This window comes from Callospermophilus lateralis, chromosome 15, assembly GCF_048772815.1.
Source record: "Callospermophilus lateralis isolate mCalLat2 chromosome 15, mCalLat2.hap1, whole genome shotgun sequence".
In the NCBI taxonomy this organism is placed as follows: domain Eukaryota; kingdom Metazoa; phylum Chordata; class Mammalia; order Rodentia; family Sciuridae; genus Callospermophilus; species Callospermophilus lateralis.
The window spans coordinates 76,000,511-76,027,414 of record NC_135319.1 but is presented as its reverse complement, the minus strand read 5'-3'; the positions used below and the strand labels follow the sequence as shown (position 1 = coordinate 76,027,414).

Here is a 26,904-nt window from a genome sequence, read left to right as displayed (position 1 = left end):
AATTATATAAGTCTGAGTAATACAGGCTTGAAAGACATGAGGTAAAAAGCTGTACCTAAAACTGTTAATATGTTGCTAAGAATAGTCTTTGTAAATTATTACTAAAAAAAAATCCTTGGTTTGCTGCAGTCAATAAGCAATTTAAATTATTGTAGACATTGAGGCCTTGGTGAGCAATTACGCTCTGTGAAACAGAAATATGATCATTCTTTAGATAATTATTTATTGGCAGCTAGGTTTTTTTTTTCCACCAAACCATCGGTAAATATAAAGCTTTCAGTCATTGGAGAATAATTTTGTGTAAGCATACCATTTATTTTATATATATATATAAATGTGTGTGTATATATGTGTATGTATGTGTATATATATACACACACATATATATACATATACACACGTATGTATGTATATATATATACACACATATACACATTAAATTTCAATAAGCTGTAGATCAGATCAATAAATTATGCATTTTTCCCCATTATAATCTTAAAAGTATTGTACTTTTGACTTAAATATTTGCAAGTTAAAAATTTTGTGAAGAATATAGCTTAAATTCCATAGCCCAACTGTACATCCTTGTATGGTTTGATATTTGCTGCATGAAATTAGAAAGGGTTTTATGTTTTTGTTTTGCTGTGCTGAGGATCAAACTCAGGGATAAGAAATTAAAAAAAATTTTTAAAGACCAAAAATAAATCTACTCCCAATAAAGAATCAACACTGCTTCACATGTTTTATTTTGTTGTACATTCTTGTAGAACCGGGATCGTTTTTTCCAGTTTTGTAGAAAAATAGATGTTCCAGCCACCATTTACTTAACTGTCTAGTCTTTAAGACCAATCAGTATGTTCCCTGGAAAGATGAATAAGTCTCATGACTAACTCATTTTTTAAAAAATTCTTTAAAACAAATAACTTTTTTTTTTTTTTTTAACTCCCAAAGCACAGTATTTCAACAGCAGCAGCCAACATGGGGTTTTAGCAGCTTAACTTTGCCCCCTAAATAAAGCTTTGTATAAACCAGTGATTTTACTACAAAAAACACTGTCTTTGAAAGAAAGGAGTGAGTGGCAGTCAGACATCAATGCAAAACTTGGAATGATTAGGTCATAAACATGGCACTTACAAAAAAGTAGCTTATTAGAATATTCCACGTAAGCGGACATTTTTCTGTCTCTCCTTTATCACCTCAAAAATTAAAAAAAAAAAAAAAAAGAAAACACTTCCTTTAAAAATTCCCCTTAAATGTAAGTTTATAAAATTTCAGTAAAGAAATGCCTTGTACCCAAAACAAGTGCTTAAAAAAAAAAACTAATAACTCTTACAATTCAGATACATATTTTTTTATAACATCTAAGACTGCAAGAGTTCTTATATGTTCTTGTATTCAGTAGCTCTCTGGTTTAAGGCGACCTCCATCTCCTTCACTTACAAAACGCTTTCTGCCCCTGTAATGAAAAATAAAAAATATGAAAGAGACAAACTCTGACTATATTTAATGAAAAAAATGGAAACTTTGAAGGGTTTTATTATTCATGAAAAGGTCAACATGTCTTGTTTTGAAAGACTTTTTTTCCCTGCTACACATCTTATCATAAAATAGCAAATGAACAGCAAAACCTGAGTAGTTTTGTTTAAAAGCTTATTTACAATTTTTTAAAATATATTTATTCATTTATTTTTATGTGGTGCTGAGGATCAAACCTAGTGCCTCACACGTGTGAGGCAATGGCTCTACCCACTGAGCTACAGCCCCAGCCCTTAAAAGCTTATTTATTGAAATAAGTTTTATTATCTAACTGGAGTTATATTTTTAAAGTTAAAATAGAAAACTAAGACAAATATTTTATTTAGAATATTTATTTGTTACATTATAAAAGTTAAACTAAGCCAAATAGGAAACACTAATAATGTAATTGAGAATTACACATACTAGAAATATGGAACTTATCACACTATCCATTGTAACTTAAATTTTTTAAAAAACTTTTTCTCAGCTATAGAAAACTCATAACCCAATCAATCCAGTTAACTCTAGGTTATGCCCCGTTTTGGGATTCTTGGCATTTCAAACTCAAGAAGCCCTATAATGTGACCACACTCCAGCTATAGGTAGTAGCAACAGTCCAAGAGGAACAACTAGCCAGCAACCTAAAGCAGTAAAGGGAAAAGAGATTCCATGAAAAATTAGCCTTTACTCTCAGATCCCAACTAACACACATAAACATGCAAGACCATTACAAATGTGCACTTAGCCCAAATAAGCAAAAGGATAGAGGATAAAAGTTAAAGTTGTTGGGAATACCCTGAAAATTTAGGTATCTCCTAAAATGACCCTCAAGAGTAAAGCCATAATAGAAATCAACATTTTCAAAGAAGCTGAAAAACTTAAAAAATAGTGGTATTGACCCCTTTTCACACTTAATTGTGGCTAAATGGAAACCAACCACATTTTATTGAATAAAAGGCTTTACACTATATACTATGAGATTTAGGCAGGGAAATAAAGAAGTAAACAGCAAGAAATCTTGCCAAAGTTGAGTGATTTTACTGATGCCATTTGGCATGCCAGTACATTTATGAATGGTGCCATCATAAATGAAGGTCGACATTTCTAAACATTCTGTCAAAGCCATTAAACTCAATCTTTTGCTGGGCACAGTGGTGCACACCTATAATTGCAGTGGCTTGGGAGGCTGAGGCAAGAGGATCTTGAGTTCAAAGCCAGCCTCAGTAAAGGCGAGACACTAAGCCACACAGCAAGACCCCATCTCTGAATAATCAAACACAAAATAGGGCTGGGGATGTGGCTCAGTGGTCTAGTGCCCCAGAGTTCAATTCCTAGTGCCCCCAAAATAAATAAATAAATAGATAGATGGATAAATAAATGAACTGAATCTTTCACCATTTTTTTTTCCTTCTCTCGTAATGGCTTCTAAATTTTCTAAAGCAAACGACCATAAGAGGATATACTTTTTGAAATTCAGTTTTTACAATGCACTTAAAAGTTCAGAAATTTTTTCAGATTAAACAATTACAAAATATTACGTAAAATGCAAGCAAGTTAGTCTATTACTAAATGTACCTATTACATCATAAGTGTCATTAACAAAAATCCCTAATTCAAGTTACATCTTATTAGAATTACCTCCAAAGAAAAATACCCCTACATACACACACACACACGCGTGCACGTGCACACACATGCATGAATACCCACGAACATACTTTCTAACAATTAGCCTCAGTTCTTTATCCTATAATAAAGCAAAGAAAGCCACACAGTATGGAAAAGAGCCTAAATCTTTGGAGCCTGAAAATATCTGAAATAGTTGTCCTCTACTATATACTAGTCATGTGACCTTAGAAAAGGTACAGTATACTTCCATAAGCCTCAATTTTTTCTCTTGTAGGTGATGATACCTACTCTGAAATAACATTTAACTACTTAAGAGTCTGGTATAACACAGAACTGCTCCACAAAATTATTCTGCTTCAAACACTGGTGCTTCATGAAATAGTCCTATACACACATACAAGGAGACAAAACAAGCTTTACCCTTGTTTCTCTAAAAACTCAAAACATGGTTCTTACTCTTCAATCACTTCAGAGAAGATACTATTATTTTTCTGAAAGAGCTGTAATGACAGAAAACTCTTAGCTTAACCTTCCCAAGCACCTCATACAGGATTTTATAATGAGATAGTAGTATTTAAATAAAAGTACCTTGAAGGACAAAGATCTCTTAGTTGTTTGGAAATAATTCCTGCCTGAAAACATTCTTCTACAAATCTCTCAAGCACAGAGTATGAATGTGGGACATCCAGGTTAATGTCCGGAATTTCATTATAAATTCTTTCATAACCCTGAAACAATGAAATTATGTACAGAATTGTTAGTCCATATAAAACACATGTCATAAGACAGTAGAATGAATAGGACATTACTTTCCTATATACATATATGATTATACAACCAATGTAATTCTGCATTATGTTCAATCAGAAGAATGGAAAGTTATATTCCATGTGTATCATGAATCAAAATACATTCTATTGTCATGTGTAATTTTTAAGAACAAATAAAAAATACATGTCATAAAACAATCCATCACTATGTCATCAATCTATATTTAAGGCCAAATGTTTATGCTGTAAAACAAGTCAGATTTGAATTTTGAAAAGTAAAGTACATTTCTTACAGAATGTTTTCTTTAAAACTTTTCTCAAAAGAGCTGCAAATAAACAGATAAAATCCTTGTCTATTTATCTACATTTACTACCTTTTCAAAAACCCAAGGCAGATAAAAAAACCTCAACCAAATTTCAATAACACAAATTTAAATAGGAAAAAAGTATAATTTGTTAAAAGTTCATGTTTTTTTGGGCTGGGGATGTGGCTCAAGCGGTAACACGCTCGCCTGGCATGTGTGCAGCCCGAGTTCGAAGCACATACAAACAAAGATGTTGTGTCCGCTGAAAACTAAAAAATGAATATTAAAATTCTCTCTCTTTAAAAAAAAAAGTCCATGTTTTTCTCTAGATATGAAATAGAAATTGTCATATTTTAGAAACTGAACCCACGAGGGAGAAAAGAGTCACATTTTTTCAAAACGGGCAAAAAAATACTGAAATGTTTCTTTCAAAATAATGTTCCAAGTGTTTCAGACCTCAAACACTACCATTTAAAAAAATTCTATAGGCATAACAACACTAAATGTGCCTATAAGAAACTTTCATTGATGATTCATAGTCTTTATTCAGTATACATAAGATATATGCCTAAAAATTTTTCAAAATATTATACTTACTCTTTTCATTTGGTCTACAGTGATGGTAGAAGACTTCCAAAGAGATTTTAATAAATCCAAAATCATCTTGAATGCACTTTCTCCAGTTGACTCTAAAACCATAACAATAGCCTAAAAATGGAATGAATAACTTTTTATTAATTCATATATGAGAGCTCCCTTTAATATATGATCCTGATTTTATAATAATCTTAAAAATTTAAGAACCACTTTAATATTTTTATAAGATATGTTATTAAAAAAGTGTTAGTCACTACAGTGCAAAAATAAATGTTTAAAAATTCTCTTTAACACAGCAAAGTAATCTTACTTCATATACAAGCTCATGGTGAAAATGAGGTACTTCCAGTTCCTTAAGGCAATGTTCAGCTTCAGATATGTCTCCAGACAGTAAATACTCTTTCAGCAGCATATCAATCTATTGGATTTAAAAGTTGAATGTGTTAGAATTTCTGGCTTTTAAAAAGTTGTGTTACCTAAATTTATTTAAACCTCATCCCAATGTTATGAGACAAAAGAGCAAGTCACAAACAGCTCTCTAAAAATACAGACTTGGCATGGTACTCTCATAAAGGAATTTTTTTCATAATTAAAAGATTTCCAACTTTTAAATGATTAATAAATATGAAGCAAATACAGTGTTTCAGTGTGTCTGAATAATCACTGAAATCTACAAGTAGATTGTGACCACAATGCCTCAGGGTTAAAAATAAAGGATTTTTAAATACCACTAGAGGGCACTAACTGAAAGTCTCTCTGAATTTTTAAACTGACAAAATAATTCATTTCTATCAGGATGATCTTAATAATGCAATGGGAGCCAAAAATAAGATAATAATGAGGAATTATTCAATAGAGCAAAGATCTCCATGTAGTTCCTCTTCTCTACAAGTGAGGATTTGAAACCCATTATCTAAAAATATTCATCAATAGTTCAGGTTCCAGCTGTAGCTTAAGGTCCCCCTCCACCTCCAATACTAATAATTGAATTTAGGGCCTAGCATGTGGTAGGCAACATTCTACCACTAAGCTACATCCCCATCTCTTTTATTCTGACACAGGGTCTTATGAAAGTGCCTAGGTTGGTCTCGAACTTGCTTCAGTCTCCAAAGTAGCTGGGATTACAGGTGTACCAGAACATGCCTGGCTAAGAAACTCTGGGCTGTTCCACTCAAGCTTGTTCAATAAAATCTATGACTCTAGAAAACAGTGGGAAAAGTTATTCCTCACAAGGGCTTCAATTAGAAATGTTCTCTTCCTCATAAATTCCCTATAAAATCACCTGCATCTAGAGGACAACACAATGAATGTTGGATGATTGGATAAAATAATTTAAAGTATCCTCTACTTTCAACTTTTACAATTTGTTTTCATAAAAAGTAAATTAAAATTTTATCATTAGAATACATACTGACTGGGAGTAAGGACACATGCCTATAATCCCAGCAATGAGAGGCTGAGACAGAAAGATCGAAAGTTGGAGGCCAGCCTCAGCAATTTAGTGAAACCCTCAGCAACTCAGTGAAACCCTGTCTCAAAATTAAAAATAAAACACTGGAGATGTAGCTTAACAGTAAAGCATGCCTGGGTTCAATACCAATAACAAAAAATTAAATAGAATACATCCTGATAAATAATTCCTACTATCTTGCTTTAAGAAAGTAAATATTTAAAGCAGAGCACTTGAATAAAGCACTTTTGCTTTATAATTACCTATTAACATTTGTTATTTAAATTATATTACTTAGTTTTGACTTCCCCCCACCCGAGATACTATGGATTGAACCCAAGGATACCACTGAGCCACATCCCCAATGCTTTTTATTTTTTAGTTTGAGACAGGATCTTGCTAAGTTGTTTTAGAGCCTTGCTAAATTGCTAAGGCTGGCCTTGAGCTTTCAATCCTCCAGCTTTAGCCTCCCAAGTTGCTGGGATGTGCATGTGCCACTGCACTCATTAGTTTTTAATATTTTTTGCAACATAAAAGGTAAAATGTTCCCCCTCAGATTCCACGCATTTTTAAGAATGATAAATGACAAAAAAGTCTTTGTCCAAACCTTCCTTTCATGTAAATAAATATCTAAATAATGTCAAAACTAAAACTCACTATTGATAGTTTCATTTCAACCTTTATCTCATGCTTATTGAGAAATAATTCATATAACACCTCAGTTTCTCAAAATACTTTGAGAAATACCACCATCTTAATGATAGTAAGTCTTCTAATCCATAAACATGGGATATCTTTCCATTTAGGTCTTTAAGTTTCTTTCAAGCTGTGTTTGGCAGTTTCCAGTGTACAAGACTTGTATTTATTCTGTTAAACTTCTTAGTATTTTATTTTTTATGCTACTGTAAATGTAACTGTTTTATTTTAGATCATCATTGCTACTATATTAACATAGAATTGAACTTTTTTCACTTTTTTTCTTAAAGAGGGAGAGAGAATTTTTTAATATATTTTTCAGGTTGTTTTTTTTTTCGGTGGACACAACATCTTTTTTTATTTATGTGGTGCTGAGGATCGAACCCAGCGCCTGGCACACGCCAGGCAAGCGCTTTACCACTTGAGCCACATCCCCAGCCCTCACTTTCTTTTTTTAGTTGTAGGTGGACACAACATCTTTATTTTATTTTTATGTGGTGCTGATGCTCGAACCCAGTACCTCAGGCTAGGCGAGCACTCCATCACTGAGTCACAACCCCAACCCTAGAATTGAATTGTTTTTATTGATATTATATCCTGCAACCTTGCTGAATTGCTGACGGTTTTTGTTTGGGGAACTTATTTTGTGGATTTATTTAGATTTCCTAACTACAAATTCGAGCTAGAATTACTTCCTTTCCAATCAGAATGTCCTTTTATTTCTTTTTCTTTCCTAATTGCCCTGGCATCTTGGCCATTTTTATACCTCAAATTATTCTAATAATTAATTTTTTTGAAACACTGTGACATTAGAAACTTTCACTCAACTATTATTTTAACATACATAAAAGCAAAAATAGTCAAAAGTCTACCTTCCATTTGTGCTCCTTAACACTTAAACTAGAAATATAATATTAAATCAATTGTATATAAAAAAGATTAAAAATAAAAATTATTACCACATGAAAAGATTGTTAAAAATCACAAGCACATAAACTTTAAGTCATTAATTATATGACTTAGGTAAGAAAATTACTTTTTTGTGTGTTATAGAACACCAGAAATAATTTCATAGGGAATAAATCTGGCATTTCAATGTAATAATTCAATTACTTTTTCTTTTAAGGAATGCATATAAGGTAGTGAACTTCCTCACAAAAATATAACACTGATTTGCTCTAGTGCTCATAATTCACACTTATGATCAGACACTATTCAGTTTCAAATTAACCATGTAAAAACATACTTACTGAATAACTACAAAATAATCTCATTCCAACAGTATTTTTAAAAATTTAAAATATGTTAAAAAAAGATTTCAGGCATTCCTTAAAAGTTCAGACAGCCTTCTTGTAATTATTCATGAAAAGTTTTAACAGTATCATTTTTAAGTCACAGAAATGAAAAAAATTAATAACTATATAATTATAATTTAGCACATTACTTACAGTAAGAGGGTATAAGGTTAATTTTAAAGGATCAATTTTCCATTTGCAACTAAGACTAAGTTGAATTTCTGCCCACAAAAATACCCATTAGCAGGCAGTTTTTTCCTTTCACAGAAACACATATAAATTAAGTTAAAAACAAAACCCAATAGGTACCTCTTTAACAAGGTGATTGACAGATTGCTGCCCACCTCCAGAGCCCCACACACTGTCTTTACGTTTTCCACCTTTAGACATACTCAGGAGGACAGTAGCCTTATCCAGAGCAGCTCTATAAAAACAAAATATTTAATTTTGACAGTTGGACATGCATGAGGTTTACAAATTATAAAGATCACAAAATCCTATTGCACTAAAAACTCTGATATAATACAAGCAATAAAAATCTCAAAATTTGTTTTTAAAATTATTTTCAAAATAGAAATGGGAGTAAAAATTTGATTTTCCTGTTCTATTACCTTCCATTTCTCAAGAAAAATCAAAAGATAATACCCAAAAGTTGACCTACAGAGAAAAGGAAATTTGTATATATCTTTTACTTAGTTCCATGCCTTTCTATCCAGAAGTACCATTCCACTGTGACCCAAAGTAGCCCTAGAAAATTAAGTTAATATCTAGAACTGGGAAAAACCAAGATGGGTAGCTAAGTCCATTTCTCTATTTCTAAATTTCTAAGAAGTTAAGAAAAATCATATAGCAAAACTCCCAAATATCACGTTTAGCTTATGACTGAAAAAGAACAAGAGTGAAAAAGATAATTTTCTGACTAATATTTCTACAGTAAATAAATACAAAAACAAAATTCTAATAGGCCCCTCTGTTAATGTTGTCCATCTTATTAGAATATGAAATAACTGCAGAATGTTAGAACCTTAAAGAACATTCCACATCCGATACATTCATTTTACAAACAGGACACAGACATACAGAGAAGAGTGACATGACATGAAGGTAGCTAATATATCAGTTAAAACCCAGAATTTCCACATTTTGTTACCACCCTCTTCCTGTTGTATCATGACAAAAATCTTTTCATTGTTTTAAAAGTAGAGAATGTAGACAAGTGACAAACAGATGTCCATAATGGCTGATAAATGCAAGTAGGAAAATTAATTTACTTACCTAGCCTGTACACAATCTACAGTTCCTTTGTAACTATCAATATAGGTATTACATAAAATTCCATCTCCAACAGCTCTAGCAATAAACTGGCCCACCAACTATAAGAAGAAAGAGATCTATATTTTAAAAAAAAAAAAGCTCTATATAGGACACAATTTCTAAATACGTAAATGATGAAGACTGGTTTAACTACACAGTCAATGCCTAAAAGACATGCTGGACTACTCAAAAACAGCTATTTGGCACCCATTAGTCATGCTTGGCATATGCTCCCATATCTTGATCTTCAAGTTCAATATTATCAGAGTAGGGACCGCATCTGCTTTGCCCACTACTGAATTCCAGTACCTTGCACACTGCCTGATACTTTATTAAATGTTAAATGAATGACTTAAAAGTCAAGAGAAACCTTTCCTAAAAAATAAGTCAAGTTTTCTTTAAAAAAGCTGATTAAGGAAATTTAGGGAGAAAAGTTGTATAAAACTATTTGAAATTTGTTCATAGTATTTATTATTAAATTTATATACAATTTCAGTGTCTAATAATGAAGGTGTAACTAAATAATACAGACATAAAATGGGACACTACGTGGCCATAGGAGAAAATATTAACCATATTTTACAGTCTGAGAAAAATCCAGTTTACAAAATAGCATACATGGTACAATTCCATTTTCTAATTAAACAAAAAAACAAAGATAAATAGAAGCCATATACTGATATAAAACAAATAAAATACAAGAAAAACATCATCAAAATTTCACAGTAGTTATTTTTGTGGACTTTACTCATTTTGGCTCTTATTTTTCAAAAATTCTATAATTAATACAAACTCATATAATTATTTTCTTAAAGTATGTACTGACGTGGAGAGAAAAAGAGATCCACTTTTGAATCACAGCTCAATACCTTCCACAGACTTCTGTCATAGGAAGCACTACAGCATTTAAAAACTGACCTTTCTATACCCTATTTCTAAATTAATATTTAAAACTTTGATTAAAAACTTTAACAATAGCAGCAATTTCACATTTTCAAAGTTACAAATAACTTTTTATAATACACATAAGCAAATTCAATTATAACGTACTTTTTAAAAATCCTAGCTACTTCTTACATATAATATAAATAGACAAAAATACACACACATACACACACCCGTTTGTGTGTATCCCGTATATATACTACACACACACACACACACACACACACACACACACTCTAAAACATACACAAGCACAGGAGAAAAGATAAAGTTGGATTCATAGTTTCGTTCATATAGAAAAAATAAAAGGTAGGACACCATAATGTTAGAGGTCTACTTTTGTAAGGGAGGCAATGTGGCCTATTTACCTTCCACCTACCAAAATTTACTAGGAACATATATTATTTCTACAATTGTAAGAATAGAGGGGAAAGGAAATGAATAAAAAGAATGATACAAACCTGTGGTGCTCTAGGAGTATCCAATGCTAATTCAGGTAGATCTTTCAATAATTTATCAAATGATTTTTCCACATCATTTGTGCTCATTACTGTCCCACAAAGGTCAGAAAGAAGCTTAGATGTCATTTCTCTATGACTAGCTTTCCCTTCCAATGCTAAGGACACTGCCAACACTGGTACTCCACTTTTCATTTCACCAAGATTTAAATCTTTTAGCATTTCCTATTCAAAAGAATTTTTAAAAAGAATATAAACTACAGTGAAAATAGTTCATTAAACTACATATTACTAATGTGATGTTAGTAACTAACCCTCTCCTTTACAATGTAGTAGTATTATTTCTAGGATACTATGTGATGGGCATTTGTGGAGAACTGCATTTTACATTATCATAAGCTGTTTACTTTTCTTCAAATCTTTCCCTAGAAGCAAAAACTTATACTTTTAAGTTAAGCTTCAAATGAGATCCTAAACCATTATTGTTAGATAGGACTAATGTTTTAAATACTAGGATACAATGAAATTTTCCTATTAAAAATATAATACAGCAACTAATACTTAATGACCACTTATAATATAGCATTATAACAGCCACTTTGTATTACCACATTTAATACTCAAATTAGGCCTTTGAGTATTAAATTATCCTACTCAGCATACCAAAAAGTAATTAAAATTTTAAATTTTTCACAGAAAAAGGAATGGCTGAGGGCGCCCAAGAGTGGTCAAACTTGAAGTGGAATACAGGTACTAAGACCCCAGAGGTTAAATTCTAACTCAACTATTTATGAATGCCTTCCTCTTTACTCCGAGTTTTCTTAGAATTGTTAAATCATGGTTTACTACCAGAAGAATGCCAGAATTATTCACAACCATCTAACTAGTGTCCTAGTTAGTAATCTCTTCCTACATCCTATCTTATTCCATAACTGTACTTTAACAACTTATTGCTTTTGAACATGATAGTTCACTTTACTGAAAAATTTTCTTCAAACACTTATCTAACAAACACCTAATCATGCTTCAGATGGCTTAGAATCACTTCTTCCATTGCTCTCCATTTTATGTTTCCACAACACTCTGTTCTGAGCACTACTCAGTTAATCATAGTATTCACAGATTTTTAAGTACCTGCCTTCACAGGACCTTAACACTCTTCTTCTATAATAGAGTGTTTCACCTTATATTTTAATAATCTGTATGTATATATCATTTCCTTCACTTCCTGGGATTCAAAAGGGTAGGAATAACCTATCATAAATTCCTCCACATGGTATACACTAAAAAAAATATTTGTTTTATATTGAAATCCTATAAATCCAAAGAATCCAAACCTCATGGTAACAAATCAAGAAAGTCCAGTCTGAATTTTAAGAAATCTAAATTATAAAAAGTCTTCTCAAGAGTTGCAATTGTATCTTAATCCAGTAATCCTGATGAAACCAATTTTACTTAACTTCTAGATTGCTCAAAATTACTTAACTTTATTCTCTTTGTTTCTGCTGTGTACATTCCTTTGCAAATCTTTACATCAGTGGTTCTTTGTTTTTTGGACAGAGCACAAAGATAAATTTTAACCAAATCCAGAGCACTGAAATAAATGCCAAAACAATGAAACTAAGTCAGGCATTCTTAACTGAGGTCCCTGATGAGATATCAAAGGATCCATAAATGCCCTGAAATTGATAAAGTATATTTTGTAAATTATAAAAATAGGTGTTATAAATGTACATATACTTAAAAAATAGTGTGTAGTGCCATTTTGAGGGAGGGAAATGGCATGTAAATCTTGTCAAATCCCAAACATACAAGAACAAGAACTGATTTGTTAATGTAACAAGATTTTATTCTATTCTCAGTTACAAATTTATTTGTGCAAAAGGAAATGCTTAAGCACATTCAGTGATCCAAGATTGCTCTAGTTAAGTTTTGCTTATAATAAGTGTCTTCTCTGCTATACTGAATAAATTATACTTGCAACTTTAAACCTACCGCAACTTCATTAGTATCTCCATGCTCAAAGTATTCCTGTATAATTGGTGTTAATGTCTTCTCAAATGCCCTTTCATCCAAAGGCAAAACTACAGTTTCATAAACACAGTTCTCCTATGAACGAAAAAGAGAAAAAAAGTTATAAATTAAAGAACAAAATATTCAGATAAACTGAAATTTTAACTTTATGCTTTCACTGGTTAGTAATCCCCATTTAGGGCAAGATAAAAACATGCTAACTGCTTTGATCATATTACATAAAAATAGCATACACACGTCATCCTTTCTTATACACTCAGAATTCAATAAGCCAATATGCAGATTAGAACCACTCACCATAGCAAATATATGATTTGCTCCCGACCCCCATATCTTGTATTAATTTTTTTATATTACTCTCAAAACCAGTTTTTCAATGAGCAAAACTCTTAAAGATGGCTTCCTATCATACACTGTATTTTCATTAAAAACTTCACTTTTAAAGATAAAGTAGCACCTCATAAATATGTCCTAATATTGTCAAGTTTTTACAAATCAGGAACCAAATCCTTCATGATTAATATTATAAAAGTCTAAAGTATAGAAGTTTAAAAGAGATTAATATTGTACTAACTGAACAATCTCTAAGGAAAAGCACTGTTCAATTGAAATTTCAAAAGAGCTATGATTAATGCCCATTACCAAACCATTTTTCTTGCCCCTATTAAAAAAAAAATCTCTGAAATATTTATTTGCAATTTGTGACTGGCTTTAGTCTAACAAAATACACTTGAAAGACTAATAGTAGATTTTACAGTATGTAAATCCTACTGGTTTTAAATATATATTTCATATTTTTTTAGAAATATTTTCATGTTCAACTATTAGTTAAGTATATATATACAAATACACAATAAAAACAATCTAACATATAGTGTAATTTTTCCTGTTTAAAATCCTCACCATCATTTCCTATCTTATACAAAGACAGTATTTTTTAAAATTGTATCATAATATCTTATTTGCTTCAAAATAATCCAGAACATGGTAAAAGGAGAAGGCAACAGATGGGGAAGAGTAAATGAAAATAAAGAATAAAACAAGACTGCCTACAAGTTAATTATTGATGCTGGTGAAACTGAGATGAATACAAGTAGATTCATCACACTATTTGCTCTACTTGTAGAATTTTTCCATTAAAAAGATAAATACATTAAAATTTTTCTATAAAACCATTTAAAATTTATATTCTCAGCATTATCCCTAGGGAAAAAACATCATATGTCCCCAAAACAAAATTTATCATATCATTACCATCCTAAATAGTAATATTAAAAAGAAGCCGAATTATAATTTTTATATTCAAAAAAGTAAGAATTTTCTCAATTATCATACTATAGAAACTATAGTAACTCAACAGAATTTATTGAAAATGGAGAATTTAATAATCCTAAGTAAATTTGAAAATCTTTACCTTTTTTAAAAAAATATTTATTTAGTTGTAGATGAATGCACAGTATCTTTATTTATTTTTATGTGGTACTGAGGATTGAACCCAGTGCCTCACACACATGAGGCAAGCACTTTACCACTGAGCTACAGCCTCAGCCCCTAACTTCTTTTGAGTCAAAGAGACCAAGTAAGAATTATCTATATGTTACTATGAGATAACTGGGTTTCCTAAACTAAAATTAACCTAGCAATTTGAGAAGTACCAAATATATGACCTTAGATACATACGCTGTATATACAATATAAAATATAAATATATACAATATCATTTGACAAATCTGAGTAAACTTCAAACAAGAAGTCAAAAATTTATAATAATTTTAAATATCTTTAAAAAGTAAATCATTGATACCTGGTCATCATCATAGTTAGGATCTTTCACATCCACCTCCTCTACATCATATACCTGTCCAGGTGTACCCCAGACACCTTTGCCTCCTGCACCACCTGACAAAGTTTAGAATTGAAAAGGAAAAAGTTAATAGTTCACAAATTTTAGCTGAAATCTGAAATAACTCTAAATGTACAAATGTTAAGTAATAGCTTAAAAACTATTCTAATTTCATGCTAGTTTATTTTTCAAGTTGAAAATTACATTTGAAAGTTTTTATTTAGATCACTTTTTTCAATAATATTGGATTGTGTATATTTTATAAACTATTTCTTAAAACAGCAAATTGAATACATTATATAGATAAAAACTAAAAAGGCAGATGTTTTAAAATAAAAGCAAAATTGAAAAAATGATCTGAAAAATAGCCATACCAAGGACCTTTGCATATAGCTATTTAGGGCAATTGAGCTCTAATTTTTGGCATTTCTTAAAGTCCAAAAAAGAACAATATGTTGGACCAATTGAACATGGCCCAGAAAACCCAACAAGGGAAAAAATATTTAATAGAGAAATACCAATGCCCACTTACTAATGTTTAAAATTAAATACTCCAGATATAAAAGTATGTATTATACTTTGCAATTAGCAAAATGTTACAAATAATTAATTGCTATTTAGGCATAAACAGGCCTAATAACTATTTCTTTTCTATATACCAACCAGTATGAATTTAACAATTCCACCTTTCTATGATGTTTTTTCCACATTAACTTACTAGAATGTTTTCATAAGGCCCAATATACTATATATTTAAGAACCCTTATAACATCATCAATATTTCTTTTTTGGAAATTTATTTTGTACCTCAAGTATAATCCTTACCATCAAAGTAAACCAGAATCTGATAAACTGGGTTTCATTTTGATCCAAACAATAATTGGAGAAGTATTCAAAAGCAATAGCAATTGCTAACAAAACACTATAATTTCCATTTATCTGAATGTTTTGTCCTTTATAACTCTTTTTTTCTTCTTTCCCCTCAAGGAACACTGTTTTTTTCCATAGTCATATTTTTGCGTTGGCATTAATTCTAGTTTCATTAATGGAAGATGCTGAAATACAATTTCCCCATATTTCATTCTTTTTTTCTCATTCTAAGCACTTTAATTTTTCTTGATACCGGAGATTGAACCCAGAGGCGCTTAACCATTAAGCCACATACTCAGCCCTTTTTTTGAGACAGGGTCTCACCAAGTTGCTTAGGGCCTCACTAAATTTCTAAGACTGGCCTCAAACTGGTGATCATCCTGCCCAGGATTACAGGCATGAACCACCACACCTGGCCCAAGCACTTTATTAATCACCAGAAAAGAATCAAAATTATAATTAGGCTATAAATTAAAGCTGTGGCAATCATTCAGAAGTTAGTCAAGTCTCTGAATTGTATCAAAATCTTACTAAAGACAGAAGCTAAAAGACCCCTCACTCAACACATTTTAAGTGCTAGTCACTATTCCAGATACTGGAGATACACTATCACACAGAACCATATCTATGAAAACATTAAAATTTTGTACAGATGTTACTAAATTTCTACTTATCATTCTTAATAATGGACATAAAAATTCATTAGAAAAGAAGTATGGTAAATCTGACTACTACTTTCAAAAGCCGTAAATGCACAATTCATAACTGAAAAACATCAGTATATACCATATTTTGCTGGAAGTAACAGTTAAGTTCAGCTTGAGAAAACTAAATGTACTCAAACAAGAAAAAAAAGAATCAACAAAAGAAAAAATGAGATGGTCCTCAAATTGTTCTATGAAAAGATATATACAAACCATAAAACTTACTGTTTAAATTTCTTTCATTCCTAGAACAAGGAAATCATAGGACAAGAACCATACAATTTTTTCCCATTTGTTTCTTTGCACGTGGTATATACCAACCTTTCTTTGGTAGTCCTCTTCCTTTCCCAGATCTAGATCGTCTATCCAGCAACCTTCCCTTTGGACTGGTTGGCACAGTTACTCCACCCCTAAGGGCTTCACTTCCGTTATCACTGACTGAATCACCTCTGCCAGAGTCCCGGGATGAGTTTTTACGTAGCCTTCTCTTTGCTTTGGCATTAATTCTAGCTTCATTAATGGAGGATGCTGAAATCCAATTTCCATTTATTTCATTCTTTATTTCCTCAGTACCAGCATTTTCTTCATCACCAGAAAAGAGTGAGTCACTTAAATTATCAGGATCTTTAAAGGAAAAAAATGAAGAAAACTAAGTATTGTTTTAAATACCCACTGTTCTACCAGGTATGGTCCTGAGTTTGATAAGGGTGAACCTCATGAAATTACCATTTCTGTATGTTAATAGTCAAAAATTGGCAATTTCCTATGACTCAATCTAATAAATGACAACCAAATAAGATTACTTTTCCCATTATCAAGGAAATTGTAAACTAAGGCATTGATTTTAACAAGGTGTCCTTAAAATGTTATCTCATAGGTTTAATCATAAAATCTATATCAATATCAATACCATAAAATCAGACATTTGTGAGCAAAGAGAGTTAAGCAATTGAAATGGCAAGATGAAGAATCTTGAGAGAAAGGAGATAAATTAATATTTACAGAAAGTCTATTATTTGTCAGGCATTTCAGTGTATACTTTGTTGTTTATCCGCAAGACTTGGCAATTAATTATTATACCATTTATACAAATGAGGAAACTAAAGCTCAGAGTGTTTAAATTTAAATGCCATAATGAAGTACAGTTACCCTGTTAGGGTTAGGAAATATCAGTAACTCAAAAGAGCATGAAAGACATTTGGCCAATACGTGATCATATGTGAATTATGAGCTGAACTGTTGATGTTCCACTGCCTTCAAGATAAGGTTTGTTTTCAAATCCATCATCTCAAAGTCAATTTATATCCCCAAATTTGACTCATATTATTATACTTTGCATACTCTGGAAATCTTCCAGCTTAAAAGGACAGTATACCCTAAAAGAGAGCAACAAATTTGGACAGTATACCCTAAAAGAGAGCAACAGATTTGGACAGTATACCCTAAAAGAGAGCAACAGTTTTGGAGTTCTATATGATCCCCTTTTTAATTTCACCCTTGCTCTTTCAGTTATCAAAATTCTTTAGGATATACCTCAATCCGACTCCTTCCATATAACAACTCTAGTCCCAGCTACACTAACAGTCATGCACTGTTCATTTAACACATGATGGAAATTAGTTTGTTATTTCTTTTGAAGCAGTCTTGCTTTTCCAACTAGGTCATGACCATGATTAACCTGTGCTTCTATTTATTACCAACACTTTGCAAATCATCCTTCATTCTGGCACCTCAAAAGCCCATAGAAATCATGTGGAGACACTTGGCTTTGCTCTGAAAACTTTTTAAATCAGAAAAGCTATTGAATTAGTTATCACTGGGCTGGTTTTGTTCAATGGTTAACTCAAGTCAGAGCTGAATCACTCAAATTTTGTTTTGTTTTGTTTTTGTATTGAAGTACTAGGGACTGAACCAAGAACCACATGCATGCTAGGCAAACACTCTGCCACTGAGCTACATCCCCAGCCCTTTTTATTTTGAGACAGAGTCCCATTATGTTGCCCAGGCTGGCCCTGAACTTGCAATCCTCCTACCCAGACTTTCCATAGTAGCTGGAATTACAGGTGTGCATCACCATGCCCAGTTCTTAAATGTTTTTAAATATGCCTACTTATAACTACAGTGCATCACATCTATGTGCATGGAAATTTAATGTTTTAAGATATGTTAAAACTAAAAATTCTAATCAAATTCTGAAAATATTCACACTTAAAACTCTTGACAAAAAGTTTAAAAATTAATAACAAACATTGTTGTAATCAAGAAACAAAAACATGCAGGTTACGGTGGCTCATGCCTATAATCCCTGCAGCTCAGGAGGCTGAGACAGGAGGATCATGAGTTCAAAGCCAGCCTCAGCAATGGTGAAGCACTAAGCAATTCAGTGAGACCCTTTCTCTGGATAAAATACAAAATAGGGATAGGCATGTAGCTCAGTGATTGAGTGCCCCTGAGTCCAATCCCCAGTACCCCTACACCCCCCGCTCCGCAAAAACAAAACATTAAGTGGACTCAAATTATCCCATTAGTCTCATAAGTAATCTTCCTGCTTTCCATCTTCCAATGAGCCTCCAAATGGAAGAGACTGATTGTCCAAAACATGCCCACACTGAAAACCCTTTGAAAGGTTTTCCCATTATCTTAAAATGTAAAATCTTTACATTGTAATTTAAAGTCATTTGTGATCTTGCCCCTGCTTACCTTACACTATCACTGCTGACTACTCCCACGTTCAAATCATTAAACCTTAGATTTGATATCATAGGTAGGAGTGCAGGTTATCAATTTTAGGGAGGAATACAAAATATATCAGATAGGGCTAGGGTTGTGGCTCAGTAGTAGAGCACTCGCCTAGCACATGTGAGGCCCTGGGTTCAATCCTCAGCACCAATCAATCAATCAATCAATCAATAATAAAATAGAGGTACTGTGTCCAACTACAACTAAAAAAATTTTTTTTAAAGTTTTTAAAAATCAAAATATAGCAGACAAAAACATAAAATGCAAAGGGGGTGACCAGCTAAGAAAATGTTGCAGTAATTCAGTCACAAGCTAATTGGAAAAGGTTAATAGTAGTAACTGGAGTTAATAATAATGTCACACTTTGAAAAAAACAGTTTTCAAGTGGAACAGATTCAGGATTTAGGAAGAGTAAAATAATGCTTTACAAGTTTTTGTCGTGGGAAGCTGGTGTTACAAGATATGAATGAGATATCATCATAACTAAACTAGCAAGAATAATTTATCATCTTAATAGTAGCACTACTATCATTTCTTCTTTTTTCATTACAGTTACTATCATTAAGCTACAAGATACCAGGTTCTACCTGGTACACACTAGACTTCAGGTTCTATGCCAGTCATTTTACATATATGGTCTAAAAGCCTCAAAAAGCTCTATATACAAGTTATTGAAGTTTAACCTCTCTTTTTAGAAGGTAATATTTTATTGAAAAGTTACCCTGTCTGGAAAGGATTGTGACCAGGAATCAAACTCACATTTTTAATTTCATAAGATTATAACTACAGAAAACATAAAACAAGAATACAGCAGTGCTGATAGCTAAAAAGACAGGATGAACAAAGGAGTGAATGTAGAGAAGATAAACAGAAGATTAAGGGAAAGGAGAAAGACCAGACATAGACAAATTAGATGGAGTTTTCAAGTAAGAATGGGTGGTTAAGAAAAACAGTATCACTTGAAATAGCTTTCATTATGCTAACATTAAACTATAAACAGTCCAGAAGATAAAAGACTTAGAAGTATAATAAAAGGTGTTAAACTGTCTCTTGAAATATTAAAATATTTAATTGAAACATATCTATTTCCCATGAGTTTCTTTTCTCCAACTATTTTAGCACCTTCTTAAATATGTTCGTGTGTCTGCAGCAGTATTTTCTCTAGGAATAGTTTAATTTGACCTTATTTTTTAAATTTATTTATTTTTTAGTTTTAGGTGGACACAATATCTTTATTTTATTTTTATGTGGTGCTGAGGATCAAACCCAGTGTCCCATATATGCTAAGTAAGTACTCTACCACTGGGCCACAACCCCAGCCCCTGACCTTATTATTTTTAACCCATGTTTATATCGATTGCTTTTTTTAATATCTTGCTATTCAGACTCACCTAAATTTTGGGCAACTCAAATCACTATTAATCTGACTTAATAAAATCAAAATTAAAAGGATAAAAAATCTGAGTACAGAGAATGTGATAACTTCAAAATTGTTTTCTACCATATACTAATTCCCTCTCTGTGAATTCTCTGACATTTCAGCAGTAACCACTTCAACTTATATGTCCAAAGTATCAGAATATCACATTTCCAATTCTGGTGTACAATGAGTGGAAAAATTAAAATAAAAAATTTAGGAGTACTTTACATATCTAATAAGTGTTGTATGCTTGACATACATACCTCACTAATCCTAAAAATAAACCTATAGAAGTATATAACCCAATTATATATATACAAGGAAACTGAAGGTCATGTAAATAACCTATTTCCTCAAAGTAACAAAACTGGTAAATGTAGAAGTTGGAATTAATACACTAGTCTAACTTGGACTATATGCTATAGCAAGAATGTACTGCAATGTCTGTCTCATGCCTATCCAAATACTAAAGAATAAATCCCTTAGTACTGGGGAGAGGAGTTATAATGATGTCTTATTGTAGTAAGAAAACAAAAATTATAAATCTCAGAGACGTGCTTTCTCATAGAAATGGCATGTAAGCCACATCATTTTAAATTTTCTAGTAGCCACATTAAAAAGTAAATGAGATGTGGCTGGGGCTGTGGCTCAGTGGTAGAGCGCTTGCCTAGCGTGAGTGAAGCATTGAGTTCAATTCTCAGCACCACATATAAATAAATAGATAAAGGTCCATCAACAACTAAAAAAAATTTTTTTAAAGTAAGTGAAATGGATAAAATTAATTTTACTATGTTTTATTCAATCTAATATAACCATTATATAATTTGAACATGTAATCAATATAAAAATTGAGATTTTCCTTCACCTCAATTCAGAATAGCCACAAATGGCTAGTGGTTATTGTACTGGACAGTGCAAAAAAGAAGCAATAACCTAGGTATGAAACACTTTTTTTTTCTGGTACTGAGGATTAAACCCAGGAGTGCTTAACCACTAAGCCACAACCCCAGCCCTTTTTATTTTTAATTTTGAGACAAGGTCTCATTAAGTTGCTGAGGCTGGTCTTGAATTTGTGATCTTCCTGCCTCAGCCTTCGGAGCTGCTGGTATACAGGTATGCACCACCATGCCCAGTATTCACTTACCTATTATATCTAGCAGCACAGAAATAATCACTAATTATTGGAGCGAATTTTCAACTATAATTTTCTAGCCTACTTTAAATCAAAATCAAAGAAAACTAAAGTTGTATACAATGTGAATAAAAGTCATTGGAGAAATGAGGTTGTAGTATTTAACCATGAAATATATTTTAGAGTACAGAAAAATACAAAGCTTTCAATGTTAATAAACTTATTAAGTAAATAATTATCTAAAATATATTAATATGACTATTAACATATTGCACAATCCTAATTAACTCTTTGGGAAGAAAATTCTGAAAGCTACACAATAAACACATTTTACTCAGCATTTGGTTATCTAGTCCACAAAACCATGTTTATTTTTATGGTATTAATGTGCTATTGAAGTACCATGGGAAAATACCATAAGTAATTTCAATTTCAAACAAATAGTTAGGAAAGATATCAAAGATGCCAACTAAGTCTATGTTGAAGAAATCACTAACAACGCCATGTGAAAATATTAATAAACAAAAACTTGATTTAAAAAATAATATAACCTGTTTTCTTACAGCATGAAAAATTTGGTGTTTAAAGACAGTTTTCCTATCAAATGGTCTGATGCTTGTCACAAAACACTACTCACCTGTGGGATTTACATTCAGTATCTGCTCATTTTCTACATCCATTGTTCCTTAATTTCACTTGCACTGATTAAACAAATTACCAAATGGAAGTCTTCCTTTAGAATCTATTTTAAAAAAATCAACATTTTATAAACTAATATAATTAGGCAAATTCAATTTATTTAAGCACACAGTAAAAAAAATAATTCTATTTTTAAGAGTTCACTTTCAAAGAGAGCAAGCATAACTTAATTAACATCTGGTTCCAGTTTTCTTGACAAGTTTAATAAAAATACCACCAGATTTCAGCATATGCCAATACACCCTTTAAACTTGGAATTAAAGATTTATTTTCTGTATGTGTATTTTTCAAGTTAAAGACATACACACACCCCAAATCTTTTAATACCAAGCCCAAAAATCTGATATGTGTGTGTCACACACACACACACACACACACACACACACACGCCAATTTCTCTACCAATTTCTTATAAGTATTATTTATAATACTCGCTATTAGAAAGAAAGACTATAAAAATTCATTTCTTGGAAATATATTTTAAAATATATTGCCAGAAGTCATAACTGAATTAAGATTTCAGAATCTCTCTGGAAATATTTTTTTATAAAGTGGTTTAAAGTACACAAGTGTTATATCTGTGTAAGCCTTAGATGCTGGATATAAGTTCTTCCAGTGATTTACAGTAATTTCACTAGCAGTATGCTCATCTTTTGATATAAAATGCAAAAATTGCTGAAAATGACTAATTATGGAAAAAAATTTTCATATAATATGAGTTGCTGTTAGACATCACTTTAGGATAAAATGATAGATTATACCTCCAGGGATGAAACTGACTTTTAAATTCCTCAATATAAACTAGAACTTGTTAATGTTAAGTTCATAGCTCTTTTCTCAAAAAAAAAGAAAAAAACAAAAATGGGGAGTGGGTATTAACTTGTTAAACCAATACAAATACAGAGTATGCTAAAGTTATAAACTTCTTATTATGGTAATCCTTAAGCTAAGATGTTATCATATTGCTTCAGAAATTAAAAACTGGCAAGATCATTCTCTAAGTCTGCTCAGAATAAACTGACATGATTCTACATAATCACTTTTCATTATAATTCCAACCAACTCTGGATTTAGGAAAAATGAATCTTAAAATATGAATATGTATAGAGATTCATACAGATATATGAACAAAAATAATTTGCAAACCAAAAACATTTAGTACCTTCCATGGCTGAAAATGCCACACACTGTTTAATTTCAGTATATTATAGGAAAGGGATAATGTGTTACATTTGTCATATGACCTGTTTTTTTTTTTTTTTAACTAAAGTAACACTTAAAGGTCTTTTTCATTCTTGATGTAAATAAAATCTTTGAGAGTTTTTCTTACAGAACCTTAGAAAGAAAGTGATTATACCAAAGCTTATAAAGCCTTTATAGTTCAAAATGATTTTCCATGTACGATTTCATGCACCTCACAGGACAACCGTAAGGTAGGTATTCCACTCTGCACGCAATTAAACAGATTCAGAGAAGGTAGGTGACTGGCCAAGGAGAGACAGCTGCTCAGTGGAATAACCAAGACTAGAATCCAGACCTTATAAATCTAGTTAAAGATTTTATAATATTCTACAGGAAGATTCTTTTTGAAGGTTAACAAAGAGAAGCTTATTAAAAGCATAGACTTCTATTGTTAAATCAAAAATTTAAATACTGCTTTCTGAATAATAAAAAATTATTTTAAACTATTATACAGAAGGTATTGAGTTGGGCAAAGAAAATTATCAGGTAAGGACTATCATCTATAACTAAATTTGTTTTATTTAAGTAATCACAAAAAAGTCATCTCTAAACAATGATAATCTTATCAAGAATTCAGTCACATATTTGGTTGCAGGAAAATGGTTTAAACGATAAAGATTAAAACACTTTAAAATAAAATAAAGGATAAAAATGTTCCACGTTTTTACTCTTCAAAGTAGATTTTTTTCTATTTAACATTCTTAAAAGATTCTTACCCACAACTTGAGAATGTGTAAAAAAAATAATTAAACCCTAGTTCATTCATACTAATGTATAAAAATTAATTTTCAATGAGAAAATAAGACTAAACATACAAGTTGGAAAAAAATTAAGGCTGAAATTGAATAGGTTTTTCTCCAATGTAATTCCTGAAATTTATCTGATAAATTACTCTGCCATTTTTGGAAATCAAGTTTAGAGCACATGTCAACTAGAAAATTACTTGTTTTCATTCCCAGGCTCCAGTCATACTTATCAGCAACTTAAAATCAGATAGAAGGATTTATAAGGTCTGGATTCTATCACTATAATGCAAAAGACAGCATTACAGAAATTAACCAACTAGCACTTATTTTTGCATTCCTATTTTTCCCCTTCACATTTACTACTAGAGACAAACCAATCAAATTATATTAAAAGACGCCTACTGGGATTCAAAGGAATTAAATTAACCTATAAAGAAGGAACATTAAGGGCATATGTAACAATAATTAAATTTCGAACATAATCTGCTGTGGCCTCCTTTTTAAAACGTGTATGGTGGCTTCTCAAATAGTATCCCATTAACAAAAAACAGCAAAACTAAAAATCACCAGTAAAAATTTCACGTTAAAAACAGGTGGCAAGCTCTCGGTCCGCCGCACACCTAGCTGCATTTTTAATCATCCGTAGAGCCTACGGTTGCTGGCTACGTAGCCAGTTCGCACCAGGGCCAGGGGGAGATGGGCGACACTGACGTCCACAGACAGTTCTAAGCTCTCACAAAAAACTCCGTGTACGTTACGGCACCACATCCACACACTCAGCAGACAAAAGGGACCTCCCCTGCCGTCCGGTTTTTTTCTGGGAGACTATATTTAACTTAAGGAGACCCTCTGCCGGAGGAGGGGACAGCGCAGTCAGAGCAGGGCTGGATGGCGGGCACGTGTTCGCCTCCCCACGCCCCAGCGGCCCACCTCCTAGCCCACCGCTGGCGCGCCCGGACCCCCAAGGCCCCTAGCCCCGCCGGTGCCGGGCCTGGGCTGGGAACGCCGCACTGTGGGCTTCTCTGAGGGAAGACAGAGGGCGGGAGGGCGAAGACCTTCCTCACAGGATTTCGGTCTCGCGGGAAACACTTCCAATCTCTTCTCCAATATTAAAACTCTGAGGGGGCTCCCTGACCAGGCGGTCCGCCCGCGAGCGCCCCACTAGGTGAGGAGGGGGCTTGGGGGAGGGGGCGGGCCCGCGCCGCCGCGTCCCGGCTGGGCCCTCGAGGATTGAAGACCGCCGGTCCCCCGCAGGCCAAGGCGTTGGTGGGAGGGGCGGGGGGGGAAATGCGCACCCATCCAGCAGATTTCGAGGAGACTGCTGACCCCCGCCCGCCCTCCAGGACCCGGCCACGGCCTCCACGCCCCCTCCCCCTCCCAACGTGCGGTGGTCTCCGAGGAGGGACCCGGATTAGGGGAAGAGCGCACAGTCTTCCCAAGCGTGCGAGCCGTGCCCACCGGTACTGACCCCTCGGGCCACCGCCGCCGCTCGCCCAGGTCCCCGGTCCGCCGGCCCCGACCCCGCTCCTCAGCCTCTGCCGCCGCCTCGGAGCGTCTCTGGCCCCTCTCGCTCTGTTTGTTTTTGTTTTGTTCTACCCAGTAACACGGGGGCGACAGAGCGGCGTTTATTGGCCTAGACTAAGAGGTCCGCTAGCCAATCGCAGCGGCGGAGCTGGAGCCCAGGAGGAAAAGGGAGGGAAGTGAAACGTGGAAAGTTGGGTGGGGGGGAGGGCACAGGAGAGCGCCTGCGCAAGGCTCCTCGCAGTGAAGGGAGTGGGAACCGAGTGGGTAGTCCCAGCTCCGGGTCGTTGGGAGACAGCGCCCGGATGAAAACTGGGCAAAAGGGTTGAGCCTGGGGTGGGGAGCTAGGATGAGGCTTCCTTGACCCAGCTCACCCATTGCCTCCTCAAAGCGTTCACCAGACTCGGCTGTAGCCAAGGCTTTAGTCTTCCTGAGGGTCCCTGACTCCATTTCTGGACAACCTCAGGGAAATAACCCCAACCTCTCCAGTTCCTTCGCCCAGCGGCCTTTGCTTACTCCTTGGCTCCTACTGTGTGCAGCCCCTGTATGTTTCTCTCAGCGAATGCCCACAACCATTGGAAAATACCTTGGGAATTACTGATTGAACCTCAATTCCGAATTTTACTTGTGCAGAAACAGAGATCCTGAGAGGGGCTGAAGTTCTTACAGAAAGTTAGTGGTGAAGCTGAAATTAGAACCCCATTTCCTGACTATCTGGCCCAAAGTGGGATGCCAGACATCATGAGTATGCTTGAGATGATGGACAAAAACGATGTGAACCTTTTACTCCTTTATGAGTTCTTTTGGGAGTAATTTGTTAAAATGGGGAAAGTGTTTTGGATGCTCATTTAAAAATGGCAAATATATCCTAGTCTTATGTAATAAATCTTAGGATATCTGCTCCTAAGATCAGTGTCTGCTTATGTCACTGGTGCTTAATAAATGTGCTAAATGAGCACGAGCAAGTAAATGGAAGC

The 26,904-nt window shown here is 33.4% G+C and overlaps 1 protein-coding gene across 1 annotated transcript; it reads right to left on the bottom strand.

The window, feature by feature from the left end:
- Positions 1-716: 716 nt before the first annotated feature.
- Positions 717-25,962, bottom strand: Pdcd4 (programmed cell death 4). Its single transcript, XM_076834849.1, has 12 exons — positions 25,875-25,962; positions 22,357-22,461; positions 16,750-17,052; positions 14,816-14,910; positions 12,973-13,086; positions 10,981-11,202; positions 9,536-9,633; positions 8,570-8,684; positions 5,130-5,237; positions 4,820-4,930; positions 3,736-3,875; positions 717-1,456 (listed from the first exon to the last, which is right to left on the bottom strand). Exons 2-12 carry the CDS (start codon positions 22,397-22,399, stop codon positions 1,396-1,398), a joined length of 1,410 nt encoding a protein of 469 aa, XP_076690964.1. The 5' UTR covers positions 22,400-22,461; positions 25,875-25,962; the 3' UTR covers positions 717-1,395.
- Between the last annotated feature and the right edge of the window lie 942 nt (positions 25,963-26,904).